At 37.9% G+C, this 12981-nt stretch overlaps 1 protein-coding gene across 1 annotated transcript in view; it reads left to right on the top strand.

The window, feature by feature from the left end:
- Window positions 1–12981, top strand: part of MALRD1 (MAM and LDL receptor class A domain containing 1) — a 763833-nt gene that overhangs the window by 716939 nt on the left and 33913 nt on the right. Inside the window, exons 38-39 of the mRNA XM_032349560.1 lie at window positions 7060–7139; window positions 7229–7325. Coding sequence (XP_032205451.1) covers window positions 7060–7139; window positions 7229–7325 — 177 coding nt within the window. The remainder of the gene's footprint in view (window positions 1–7059; window positions 7140–7228; window positions 7326–12981) is intronic.

Raw genomic sequence — 12981 nt, forward strand, 5'->3', positions numbered from 1 at the left:
TGTTAAAAAGCTGTTTTCAGTATATGAGTGCTTCCATGTTATACAATTATATCTTCTTGTTGGATTTTTCCCTTTATGATTATGTACTATCCTTGTCTTTTGTTACAGTCTTTGTTTTTGGGGGGGCACCTGGATGGTGTGGTGGGTTAAGCGTCTACCTCTTGGTTTTGGCTCAGGTTCTGGTATCTCAGCACTGTGAGATCAAACCCAGTATAAGGCTCTGTGCTCAGCATAGTGTCTGCTTTAGATTCTCTTCTCCTTTCCCTGCCCCTTCTGCTGTGTGCTTTCTCTCAAATAAACAAAATTTTAAATTAAAAAATAATGTCTATTTTATCTCAGGATGCCTATGTTGCTCAGTTGGTTAAGCAGCTGATTCTTGATTTTGGCTTAGATTATGATATCAAGGTCCTAGGATCAAGCCCCACATCAGGCTCCATGCTCATCTGAGAGTCTGCTTGAGGATTCTCTCCGTCTCCCCTCTGGCCATTTGTGCACTCTCTGTCTCTAAAATAAATTTAAAAAGATAAAAGTCTTTTCTCTGACACAGGTATTATGACCCCAGTTTTCTTTTCATTCCCATTTTGCATGATAAATGCTTTTCCATCTCTTCACTTTCAGTGTTCATGTCTTTAAGTCTGAAATGAGTATCTTTTTTTTTTTTTAAGATTTTTATTTATTCGACAGAGATCACAAGGAGGCAGAGAGAGAGGAAGGGAAGCAGACTCCCTGCTGAGCAGAGAGCCCAAAGTGGGGCTCAATCCCAAGACCCTGAGATCATGACCCGAGCCGAAGGCAGAGGCTTTAACCCACTGAGCCACCCAGGCACCCTGAAATGAATGTCTTGTACACAGCATATAGGGTGTTGCTTTTTAATCCATTCTGTCACCCTATGTCTTTAGATGGGAGCTTTTAGTCCATTTATATCCAAAGTAATTATTGCTGGTATGTACTTACTGCCCTTTCACTTTTATTTACTTATTTTTTGGGGTTGTTTTGTAGTTCTTCTCTGTTCCTTTCTTCTCTTACTCTTTTCCCTCATGGTTTGCTGGCTTTCTTGAGTTACATGCTTGGATTCTCCTTTCTCTTTACTTGTTGTTTATCTATTACCTGTTTTTAATTTGTGGTTACTGCTAAGTTTATCTATAACATTTATACATGCCGTAGTCTGTATTAAGTTAATGGTCACTTCAGTTTGAACCCACGGTAGAAGCACTAAAACGGACTGTTCTCCTCCCCACATTTTAGGTATATGGTGTCATTCTTTACCTTCTTTCCTTTTGTGAATCCCTTGACTGATTTTTATTGAAATACTTAATTTTACTGCTATTGTGCTTCCTACTTTTCTTACTGCTGCCTACATTTTCCTTTCAAATCAAAGGGTCCCATTTTAATATATCTTATAAGACTGGTTTAATAGTGATGAATTCCTTTAACTTTTGTTTTTCTGAAAAACTCTTTAATCTCTTCCATTCTGAATGACAGTCTTGGTGGATAAAGTATTCTTGGTTTTAGGTTTGGGTTTTGTTTTTGTTTTATTTGTTTTCCTTTAGTACTTTGAATATATGATGCCACTGCCTTCTGGCCTGCAAAATTTCTGTGAAAAAAGAAGTCAGCTGACATGGGGTTTCCAGTTTCCCTTAAAGGGATCTGCTTTTAAAATTCTGTCACTACTCTTCACCACTTAAATTACTTTATCTCTTGGTATAGAACTCCTTGGATTGGCTTTATTTGGGGCTCTGTGCATCATGCATCTGGCTTTCTGTTTCTTTCTCTAGATTCAGAAAGTTTTTAGCTATTATTTAAATAAGTTTTCCACTCCCTTTTCTCTCTCTTTTCCTTCTGGGATCTCTATAATGTGAATGTTATTACACTTGATGGTGTTGCTGAGTGCCCTTAATGTTTTTTCTCATTTTTTGATTTATTTTTTTCTCCTGTTCAGCTTGACTCCTTTCCATTACTGAGTTTTCCAGGTCGCTGATTCATAATTTTCCTTCCCTTAGTCTACTACTTATTCCCTCTACTGTATTTTTAATTTCATTTATTTATTCATCTCTTATGGCTTCTTTTTTATGTTTTCCATCTCTCTGTTGGAGGTGTTACTTAGATCCTCTACTCTTTCCTCAAGTTCAGGGAGTATCTTTCTGACCATTACTTTAAATTCCCTATGAGGCATATTATCTCCATTCCGGGTTTCTTTTACTGAGATTTTGTTCTTTTCTTTCATTTGGGACAGATTCTTCTGTCTCATTTTGTCTAAATCACTCTTAGTATTTCTCTGTGTTAGGATATTCAGCTATAGCTCCTTCTCTTGAAAGTAGTGGCTAGATGAAGAGGTCCTGTAGTGTCTTGCCATGCTATGTCCCCCATTCACCAGAACCTGACACTTCAGAGATGTAGCCTGTAGTACTGCATGTACCCTACCACTGTGTCGGAGCCACATCTGTCATCATTCCAGTTGGCTCAATGGTTCTCTTCTGTTGTGGGCAGCAATTGGCCCTTCTATTGAAAGACCAGGCAGGGGCCACCTTGAGCTTGAGTTGGATCAGATCAGGAATTTTTTTCAGAGCCATAATAGCACCTGAGTGACATCTCCAGAGAAGCTTTCATAGGTGGGCACAGCCTATATTCAGAGTAGATGCCTGCCCCCAGCCCACTGCTGTGGCTACAACTGAACTGGTACATGTGTGTTTTTTGTTTTTTCCCCTCTCCATTGTGCAGCAGTCACTTCGAAGTAGTGCTAGTGGCTGTCTGGGCTGCTTGCACCACTGCTATGCTTTGGATGGACACTCTCCAAGGGCATATTGAACAGGACAGGTCAGCAAGAGAACACAGTGGTTACACATCAATGTCAGCAAGGTTCGCGCAAGTCTACTATAGGAGGAGTCCTGTAGCTGCTTTGGAAAACTCCTGCGAAGGAGGCAGGTCTGCAGGAAAATTCAGAGGCAGGGTGAAGCTCACTTGCACTGTTCCAATCTGTGGGAGGGGACCTGTGGCTGCTTTGAAAAACTGGTGAGGACTGGTTTGAGCAGGTGGGGTCAGGCCACTAGCTAGGTGGAGAGTAATCAAGTTGCACCAGTTCCTGCAGGTATCATTGTTTCTAGGCTGGGGGATGGTGCAAGGAAATGGTGCCACCCACTCTTGTTCTTGGAACAGTCTCCCAAAGATCCCTGCCCCTCTAGGATATGTTCTGAGATTAGGATATAAATCTTCCTATATACCTTAGGTGTTTTTCAAACTGCTGCTTCTATACTGCATTTCAGGGAAGCTGTTATGCTGGTCGCTTTAAGGGTGGAACTCTGCTGCCTATCCCCTTCTGGCTCTCCCACAGCTAAACCGGTTGATTTCAAGTGTTAAGCACTAGTGATTATGAAAATGCATGAAATTAAGACCCTCTGGTTTTCAAAGCTAAATGTTATGGGGATTTATCTTCTCAGCAAGGTTCCCCTGTGCCTGGGGTGTCTGGTGTGCTCCTCTCCCCTCCACATGTGTGATATCCCTCTCAAAACATACACTTGCAGGTCAGTTTGGCTCCCAACCAGACCTCTGCCCTTCCTACCCTCTTCAAAATGGTCTTTTCTCTATATTTATCTGTGGAGAGTCTGTTCCATCAGTCTTTGGGTCATTTTCTGCTTTATCTGTACTTTACATGGGTGTTACCTACTTGTATCTAAGGGATGAGGTGAGCTTGGGATCCTTCTACTCTGCCAACTTACCTGGAAGTTTCGCCCACTGTTATTCCAAAATACTTTCCACTGGAATTTATTTTTTTTTAATATCCTTTTTTTTTTTAAGATTTTATTTATTTATTTGACAGAGATCACAAGCAGACAGACAGAGGTTCCCTGCTGAGCAGAGAGCCCGATGCCTATGCCGGCCTTGATCCCAGGACCCCGGGATCATGACCTGAGCCGAAGGCAGAGGCTTCAACTCACTGAGCCACCCAGGCACCCCATCCACTGGAATTTATCTTAATAGGCACATTCAAGCATGTACAATTTGTTTAAAATTGCAATTTGCCTAAATATTGTTGTAGTTCTGATCTGACACTGGTGAAGTGGAACTTCAAAATCTAAAGGAGCCAAAATAACCCAGGAGGAAAAAGTGTCCCCCATTACTAAGTTCACAATGTCTGTGCATGTGAAAACTGGCATGTAGATTCAATGTAAACTAAGGAATGACAAAGAAACATCTTGTGAGTGACAAGAGTAAAAAAAACAAACAAACAAAAAAAATTGTTTCAGAGACAACAAAACAATTTATCCTGTATTTTTACTTTAAATAAATAAGGAAATTTTTTCTTGCAGTTTCTCCCTCTCCCTTTAACACATTTTGCCCATTCCCTACTACCCACCCCTCTGGCAAGTATTGTTTGTCCTCTTTACCTAGAGGTCTCTGACATTGTTTTAATACTCCACATATAAGTAAAATAATTTGGTATTTGTCTTTCTCAGTCTGACTTATTTCACTTAGCATTATACCCTTTAAGTACACCCATGTTGTTGTAAATGGCAACTCTTAATTCTTTTACATGGCTAACACACACTCACACACTACATCTTCTTTATCTATTCATCTTTTATGGACACTTAGGTTTCTTCCTTGTCATGACTATTTTAAATGATGTAGCAATAACTTAATGGTTCATTGATCTTTTAAAATACTATTTTTATATTCTTTGCGTAAATTGCCAATACTGGATTTACTGAATCATAAGATATTCCTATTTTTAATTTTTTGAGGAAACTCCATACTGTTTCTGTAGTAGCTATGCCAATCTGCCCTCCCACCAACAGTACACAAGGGTTCCTTTTTTTTTTTTTTTTTTCATCCTGGTCAATACTTGTTTTTTTCTTCTCTTTTTGATTCTAGCCCTTTTGACAGGTGTGAGGTGGTATCTATTGTGGTTTCCCCCTGTATATCCCAAATGATTAGTTGATGCTGAACATCTTTTCATGTGTCTGTTGGCCATCTGGATTTCTCCTATGGAAAAATGTCATGACTTGACAATGAGGACCTGGATGGTCAGATATTAATTCAGATGTATCATTTGCAAATACCTTCTCCCATTCATTAGGTTGTGTTTTGTTTTTTTGATGGTTTCCTTCACTGTGCAAAAGCTTTTTTTAAGGCTTTATTTTGGTGGTGTCCTGATAGTTTAATTTTGCTTTTATCTAAAAGAATGTTGCTAGGGCCAATGCAAAGAAATTACTGCTTATGCTTTCCTCAGCGTTTTATGGTTTCAGGTCTCACACTTACATCTTCAATCCATTTTGAATTTATTTTTGTGTATAGTGTAAGAAAATGGTCCAGTTTTATTCTTTTGCATGTAATGTCCAATTTTCCCAGAACCATTTATTGAAGAGACTGTCTTTCTCCCAATGTATACTCTTGTCTCCTTTTTCATAGATTAATTGACCACATAAGCATGGGTTTTTTTCTGGGCCATTCTGTTCTATCTGTCCAAGTATTTCTGTGGCAGTACCATACTGTTTTGATCACTACTTCTTTGCATTATATCTTGAAATTCAGGATTTTATCTTTCAGTATTGTTCTTTTTTTTTTTTTTTTAAGACTGCTTTGGCTATTCAGGGTCTCTTGTGGTTCCATATAAATTCTGGTATTATATGTTCTAGTTCTGTGAAGGAAAGAAAGCATTCTTTTTTATTTTATTTATTTATTTTTTTAACTTATTTGAGCCAGAGTGAGGGAGAGAAAGAGCACAAACAGGGACATTGCAGAAGGAGAGGGAGAAACAGGCTCCCCGGTGAGCAAGGAGCCTGATACAGGGCTTCCATCCCAGGACCCTGAGACTGCAACCTGAACCCAAGGCAGGTGCTTCACTGACTGAGCCATCCAGGTGCTCCTATTTTATTTTTAAGATTTTACTTGAGAGAGAGAGTACAAGAAGGGGTAAGAGCAGAGAGAGAGGGACAAGCTGACTCTGTGCTGAGCGCAGAGCCCAATGCAGGGCTCAGTCCCATGACCCTGAGATCATGACCCGACTGAAACCAAGAGGCAGGCACCCAACCTACTGAACCACCTAGGTGTCCCAGAAAGAAGGCTTTCTTATGGATCTTCTTGAAACTCTAAGCTTTTTATATTTAAAGAAGCTACTGCTTTTGTGCAGAAATTGCTATTAGGCATTCAAATTTTCAACCTCAAAAAGATTGAGGGAAAATACACAACTGTGTATTGCAAGAGCATTGCTTGTAACACACAGCTTCAGTGCACACATATTCAAAAGCTACCTTTTAATCCTATTTGTGAGATGTACTATGAACTTGGCAGAAAATTCAACTAAACAAATACAAATAATTTGTATCCTGTTATTTCTGATAAAAAAAAAATGAATACATAAGCTTTCACACTCACACACAAACACACTGTACCAGAAAAAAATCTGACGTATTTACTGCTTAAAAATAAACCTGATTTCCCTTTGAGATATAAGCTAATCCCCATTTTGGAATGTTCTGAAAGCTACCCATAAAGGAAATACTCCCAGTATTCCAGGTTTCATTATGCTGTCCCCAAATAAAGCAAAATTAATTAAGTCATAGTAGTACTACAGGTATACCCAATGATGTTATTAACCTGGTTTCAAATCTATGTACCGAAGGATCATCCTGACATAGTGATAAACATACTGTCTGATTTATGTAAATATGTAATTTTAATATTTCCATCAATATTGAAAAAAATTCTGTTTGTTAGTGAAAAATACTAGTTTTTAGCTTTGAGACAAATGAACAATAAAAGTGGATTGGACGTTCGTAAAAATCAAATCAATACTGAAAGTAACAGAAGAGCATGTGAAAGCTAAGTTCCCACCTTAGAGATAATTTCAAGGTTATATTTTTAAAAATCATCTCAATTATGAAAATAATAAAAATTTAATTTTGTTTTTGCTCTTATTTAATATTTTTGGTTTCTTATCAAAGTTACCCACATTCCTTGTATTATTATTTATTTACACTCATCATTTTATTCCATTATAATGCTGCTAAAATAGGTTTCTACTTTTTAAAATTTAAATATCACATTTTATCTCCTTTTCAGATGTGGACAAGGATGGAAAGGAAATCGATGCCACATCAAGGTGAACCCTTCCCCTGCAGAGTTCACATACACTCAGAATAGTAGGTGATATTGTGACTCTTAGCTTAAATTTGGAATTTTGAACGTTTTTCACTGCATACTTATCTTTCTAATTGGTTTGAAATTCCAGATATATGGACTTTCCTGGGCATTGGATTAGCTTTCCTGACGATTCATATTATAGTCGCAGTTGTGTGTTTTCTTGCAAACAGAAAAGTACCAGTCAGGTAAGTGATGCCTTTGATTGCTAAATAAAATATACTGTGGCAGAACAATTTTCTGAAACATTTCAGTTCCTTCGTTTTTCTTTCACTTCATTTACATGCAGGTAACTTTAGTGTTTCTACGCTTTGTGGATTTCTTTCCTTCTGGGCAGAATGTAGGAGCCTACTTAACAATAATCATTCTTTTTTCAGTAAAAAGCCTTAAGTTTACTTTCCACATTGAGTTAAAAGCAGTTTTGATGACAGGAAAGGGAATGTGGCATTCTCCACAGATTAAGAGACATGAGGGTATCAGGGTCCCACTTGCTGGTGGCACCTGGGGAAGGCAACAGAACTGCAAATGAGATGCTTTCTTGGCCCTCCCAGTGAACTCTAAACATCAGTGTTTCAGGTCAAGACTCCCAGATTCTAGGTGATATACAGAACAGAGACCAGGAGTTGTACCCAAAAGAATTCATGCAAAACTAAGAAGACCCCAATTACTAGAGGGAGAGAGCCCAAGAGGATAGTGGAGTAGGAGGATCCGAAGCTCACCTTCTCCCCTCCTAGATAACAGCCACATCAGTGCAACTAACCCAGAAAAAGACTCAAAGACTGGCAGAACAGGCTCTGTACAGTTAATTCTAGAGCATCAGCGACACCAAAAATGGTGGGAGGCACAAACAGTCAAGAACCAAACTCCCACAAGATTAAACTGCACTGGAGAGATCAGTCCCCCTAATATTTTACTCCAAAAATGAGCAGGGCTTAACTTTTGGAGTTTTTAATAAACTAGAAGAGCTTAAAACTGGGTACTTTAAAAATCAGTAGGCTTTATTTTGGAAGAGCTAGAAGGCAATAGGAAACTGAGTTGCCATCCTTAAAGACAGAACATAACAAACAACCCAGCCAAACTATAGCAAAGCAGCAGCAATCTGAAAATTACTTGGGGCATGCATGAAGTAGATTTCTTTACTAATCTCAGAATGCATGCTGCAAGGGCAAGGACTTTTAGGAGACTTATCCAAAAACATAAGAACTGGCAGGTGACATTTCTACCCCCTGGCAGTTTAGACAACCAGACACCTTCAAGAATGAGCATGAACACTCGTTATCTAGCTTGCTAACACTGTATACCCTACCCCACATTCTCCTATGGATCTGGCCCCATCATACCCACCCAGCTGGGCAGGAGTCATTCCAAAGCAGTGACTGTCAAAACTCATTCTACAAGTAGCCCTGCTAGGAACTAGTGACATTCTTTACCTACCCTGCTAACACCACACGCCCTGCATTCTACTGTAGACCTATCCCATCCAACCTGCTCCACTGGGGAAGAATCCCTCCATAGCAGCTTCTGACAAGTATCATCCTGCAATCAACTACAATAGTTCAAAGCACCACTCCCAAGTGACTCCTGCCCTGGGGAGCTGGGGAGAGGGGAAGATAACCATACACACCAGTTCCACTGCAGCCCCATCAGGGGACTAGGGATAGACATCTGAAACGACTGCCAACATCATCCACCCACAAAAACCTCATGGGGAACAGCACAAGGAAAAAAACCCTGTAGTTCAGGGCCACTGCAACCCCAAGAGACTGGGGGCAGATATTTGGTCTCAGTGAAGACCCCACTCACCAATGAAAACCTCTCAGGAAATGATGCAGGAAAAGCATCCTACAATTTGATGCTACCACAGCCCCAACAAATGGGCTGATGGTAGGCATTTGGTCTGAACCAACTTAAAGCCCAAGGTAACCACGGACTGGCCCTTCAACAGCATAAGGATCATACCTTACCTAGAACAGAGAAAGGGGGCCACTGTAGCCAACTGGACAGAGGGCAAACAAGGCTCAGCCCCAACAGGATGCATGCAATACATAAAGGAAACGCCTCTGTTGTGACTGGCTCTGGTGAACAGGGAGCAGTGCTCTAAAAGGCACCACAGGACCTCTTCTTTGTAAGGCCACTAATTTTAAATCAGAAGACATAACTGATTTTCCTACTATAGAGTAATAAACACAGAGACTTAAACAAAATGAAGGGACATAAGAATAGATCACAAATGAGACAAGAGGACAAAATCACAGCAAAAAGCTAAAGGAAAAGGAGTAAGCAATATGCCTAATAGAATTCAAAGTAATGATCATAAAGAACTTACTGGACTAGAAAAAAGAATGGAGGATCTCAGTGAGACTTTTAACAAAGAGATAAAAAACATAAAAAAGACCCAAAGATAAAGACCTCAATAACTGAAATTAAAAATACACTAGATGAAATAAACAGTAGATTAGAGGAAGTAGAAGAACACATGAATGATCTGGAGAACAGAATAATGGAAAATAAACAGCTGAAGAGCAGAAAGAAAAAGTAATAGAAATTGAGAATAGGTTAAACAACAGGTTAATAGGTTAAACAAACTCAGCAACAACATCAAGTGTAATAACACATATAGGGATCCAAGTAGAAGAGAAAGAAAAGGAGCATAAAATTGATTTAAAGAAAAAAATAGCTAAAATTTTCCCTTATCTGGAGAAGGAAACAGAAATCTAGATGCAAGGGGCCGAGAGAGCCCCAAAATCAACCTAAGGAGGTTCACACCAAGCCACATAATAATTAAAATGGAAAAAAGTAATGATAAAAAGAAGACTTCAAAAGCAACAAGAGAACAGAAGACAGGTACTCCATAAAGCCTCTTAGCTACTGTTTTAGCAGAAACTCTGCAGACCAGAAGAGAAGGGCATGATCCATTTAAAATGCTGAAAGGAAAAAAAAGATCTACAACCAAGATTACTCTATCCAACAAGGCTAGCATTTATAACACAGGACTGTTAAAGAGTTCCCGGACAAACAAATGTTAAAAATGCTCTTCACTGTATGGGCATGGAGTACAGGGTATGGTGCATAAACAGTGAATTTGGAACACTGGAAATAAGTAAGTAAATAAATAAATGCGTTTATCACCACTAAACCAGTCATACAAGAAATGTTAGAATCGAGTCTGATTGGAAAGAAAATGTAAAAATGGAAGATAAATTTGAAAAGAGAAAATTTTCATAAGCAAATACAAACATAATAAAAAGTATCAGATTTGGAGCAAATGACTTGCTCAGAAGAACACACAACTTTTGATCTCTAGGTTATGAGTTCAAGCCCCAAGTTGGGTGTAGAGATAAATAGACTTTAAAATAAACAAAAAGCGAACATACTTATCACATATAACACAAGTAAAAGCAGTAAAATCAATTATATCAATAAACAGTCAAGGAATTAAAAATAAAAGATACAAAATATGATATCATATGCATAAAACATGGAGGGGTAAGATTTTGTGCTTTTAGAATGGGTTCCAACTTCAGCAACCTTCAAATACTGTAGATTTCTATATGCATAGGATATTATACATCAACCCAATGACAACCACAAATCAAAAACCTATAATAGATATGCAAATTATAAAGAAAAAGGAATTCAAGTAGATCACTAAAGAAAGTCAGCAAATTACAAGGGAAGAGAGCAAGAAAAGCAAGATACAGGTTAGAACTATCCAAACAACCATAAAACAAGTAACAAAATGTTAATAAGTACATACCCATTGCTAATCACTCTGAATGTAAATGAACTAAAAACTCCAGTGTTTAGTTACACTTTTTTTTTTTAAGATTTTATTTATTTATTTGACAGAGATCACAAATAGAGAGGCAGGCAGAGGGGGGTGGGGGAGCAGACTCCCTGCTAAGCAGAGAGCCTGATGCGATGCGGGGCTTGATCACAGGACCCTGAGATCATGACCTGAGCCAAAGGCAGAGGCTTAAGCCACTGAGCCACTCAGGCACCCCTTAGTTACACCTTTTATGCTGTAACTGCGATAAAAGACCAAGACCTAGGTATATGCTGCCTACAAGAGACTCACTTCACACCTAAAGACACATACAAATTGAAAGCAAAGGGTGGAAAAACATTTACCATGCAAATGAAACAAATAAGATTAAATAAATCTTAAAGACTGTAACAAGAGGTGAGGACAGTACCCAATGATAAAGGAAACAATCCAACAAGAGAATATAACAATTGTAAATATTTACACACCCATCATGGAAGCACCTAATACATAAAAAAAAAAAACTATTAAGCGATATTAAGGATTAAGCTGACATTAATATAATAATAGTAGGGGACTTTTAACACCTTACTAATATCAATGGATAAATCATCCAGACAGAAAATCAGTAAGGGAAGAGTGGCTTTGGAAGGCAAATTGGACTAGATGGATCCAATAGATATATTCAGAGAACCCCATTCAAAAACAATAGAATACACATTGTTTTCAAGGGCACATGGGACATTCTCCAGAACAGATTATTAGGCCATGAATCAAGTCTCAGCAAATTCAAAAGAAATGAAATTATATCATGCATCTTCTCTGACCACAAAATGTGTAAATCAATCACAAGAAAAAAATCTGGAAAGAACACAAATACATGGAAGCTAAATGACACACTACTAAACAGCAAATGGGTCCAAAAATCTTTGGGAGACAGCAAAAGCTGTTCTAAAAGGGAGGTTTATAGCAATATAGATCCACCTTAGGAAGAAAAATCTCAAATAAGCAACCTAACCTTACACCTAAAGGAGCAAGAAAAAGAAAAACAAAGCCCCAAACCAGTAGAAGGAACAAAATAATAAATATTAGAGTGTAAATAGTGTAAATAAATGAAACAGAGAATGAAAGATAAAAACCCACAAGAGAACAGATCAATGAAACCAGGTACTATTTTTTTTTTTTTAAATATCAACGAAACCGATATACCTTGAGCCAGATTCATCCAAGGAGAGAGGACTCAAATACATAAAATCAGAAATGAAGAGGAGAAATACCCACTGAAACCACAGAAATACAAGCAATAATACAGATTTTGAAAAATTATATGCTAACAAATTGGACAACCTAGAAAAAAAATGGATAAATTCTTAGGATCATATAACCTTCAAATCTGAATCAGGAAGAGATACAAAATTTGAATTGAGGTTTTTTTTTATCATGAATGGATGCCATACTTTATCTGATGATTTTTCTGCATTTATGGAGATGATCATATGGCTTTTATCCTTTCTCTTGTTAGACTGAACACTACCAATGAAACTGAATCAGTAATCAAAAAACTCCCAACAAACACAAGTCCAGGACCAGATGGCTTGAAATATGAATTCTATCAAATATTTAAAGAAGAGTTAATACCTACTCTTCTCAAACTATTCCAAAAAAATATAAGATGAAGGAAAGACTCCGAAATTCACTGGACAAAGCCAGCATTACCCTGATACCAAGACTAGATAAAGACACTAGGGAAAAAAGCAAACAAGGCCAGTCTCTCTAATGAACATAGTTGTAAAAATCCTCAACAAATATTAGCAAATAAAATCCAATGATACATTAAAAAAATCATTCATCATGATCCAGTGGGATTTATTTCAGAGATAACAGTGGTTCAATATTTATAAATCAGTGTGATCTATTACATTAACAAGAGAAAGGATAAACATCATATCATCATCTCCATAAATGCAGAAAAATCATCTGAGAAAGGATGGCATCCATTCATGATAAAAAACTTTCAGTAAAATGGGTTTAGAGGGGACATACCTCAACATGATATAGGCCATATATGAAAACAAAAC

This window comes from Mustela erminea, chromosome 6, assembly GCF_009829155.1.
Source record: "Mustela erminea isolate mMusErm1 chromosome 6, mMusErm1.Pri, whole genome shotgun sequence".
NCBI lineage: Eukaryota > Metazoa > Chordata > Mammalia > Carnivora > Mustelidae > Mustela > Mustela erminea.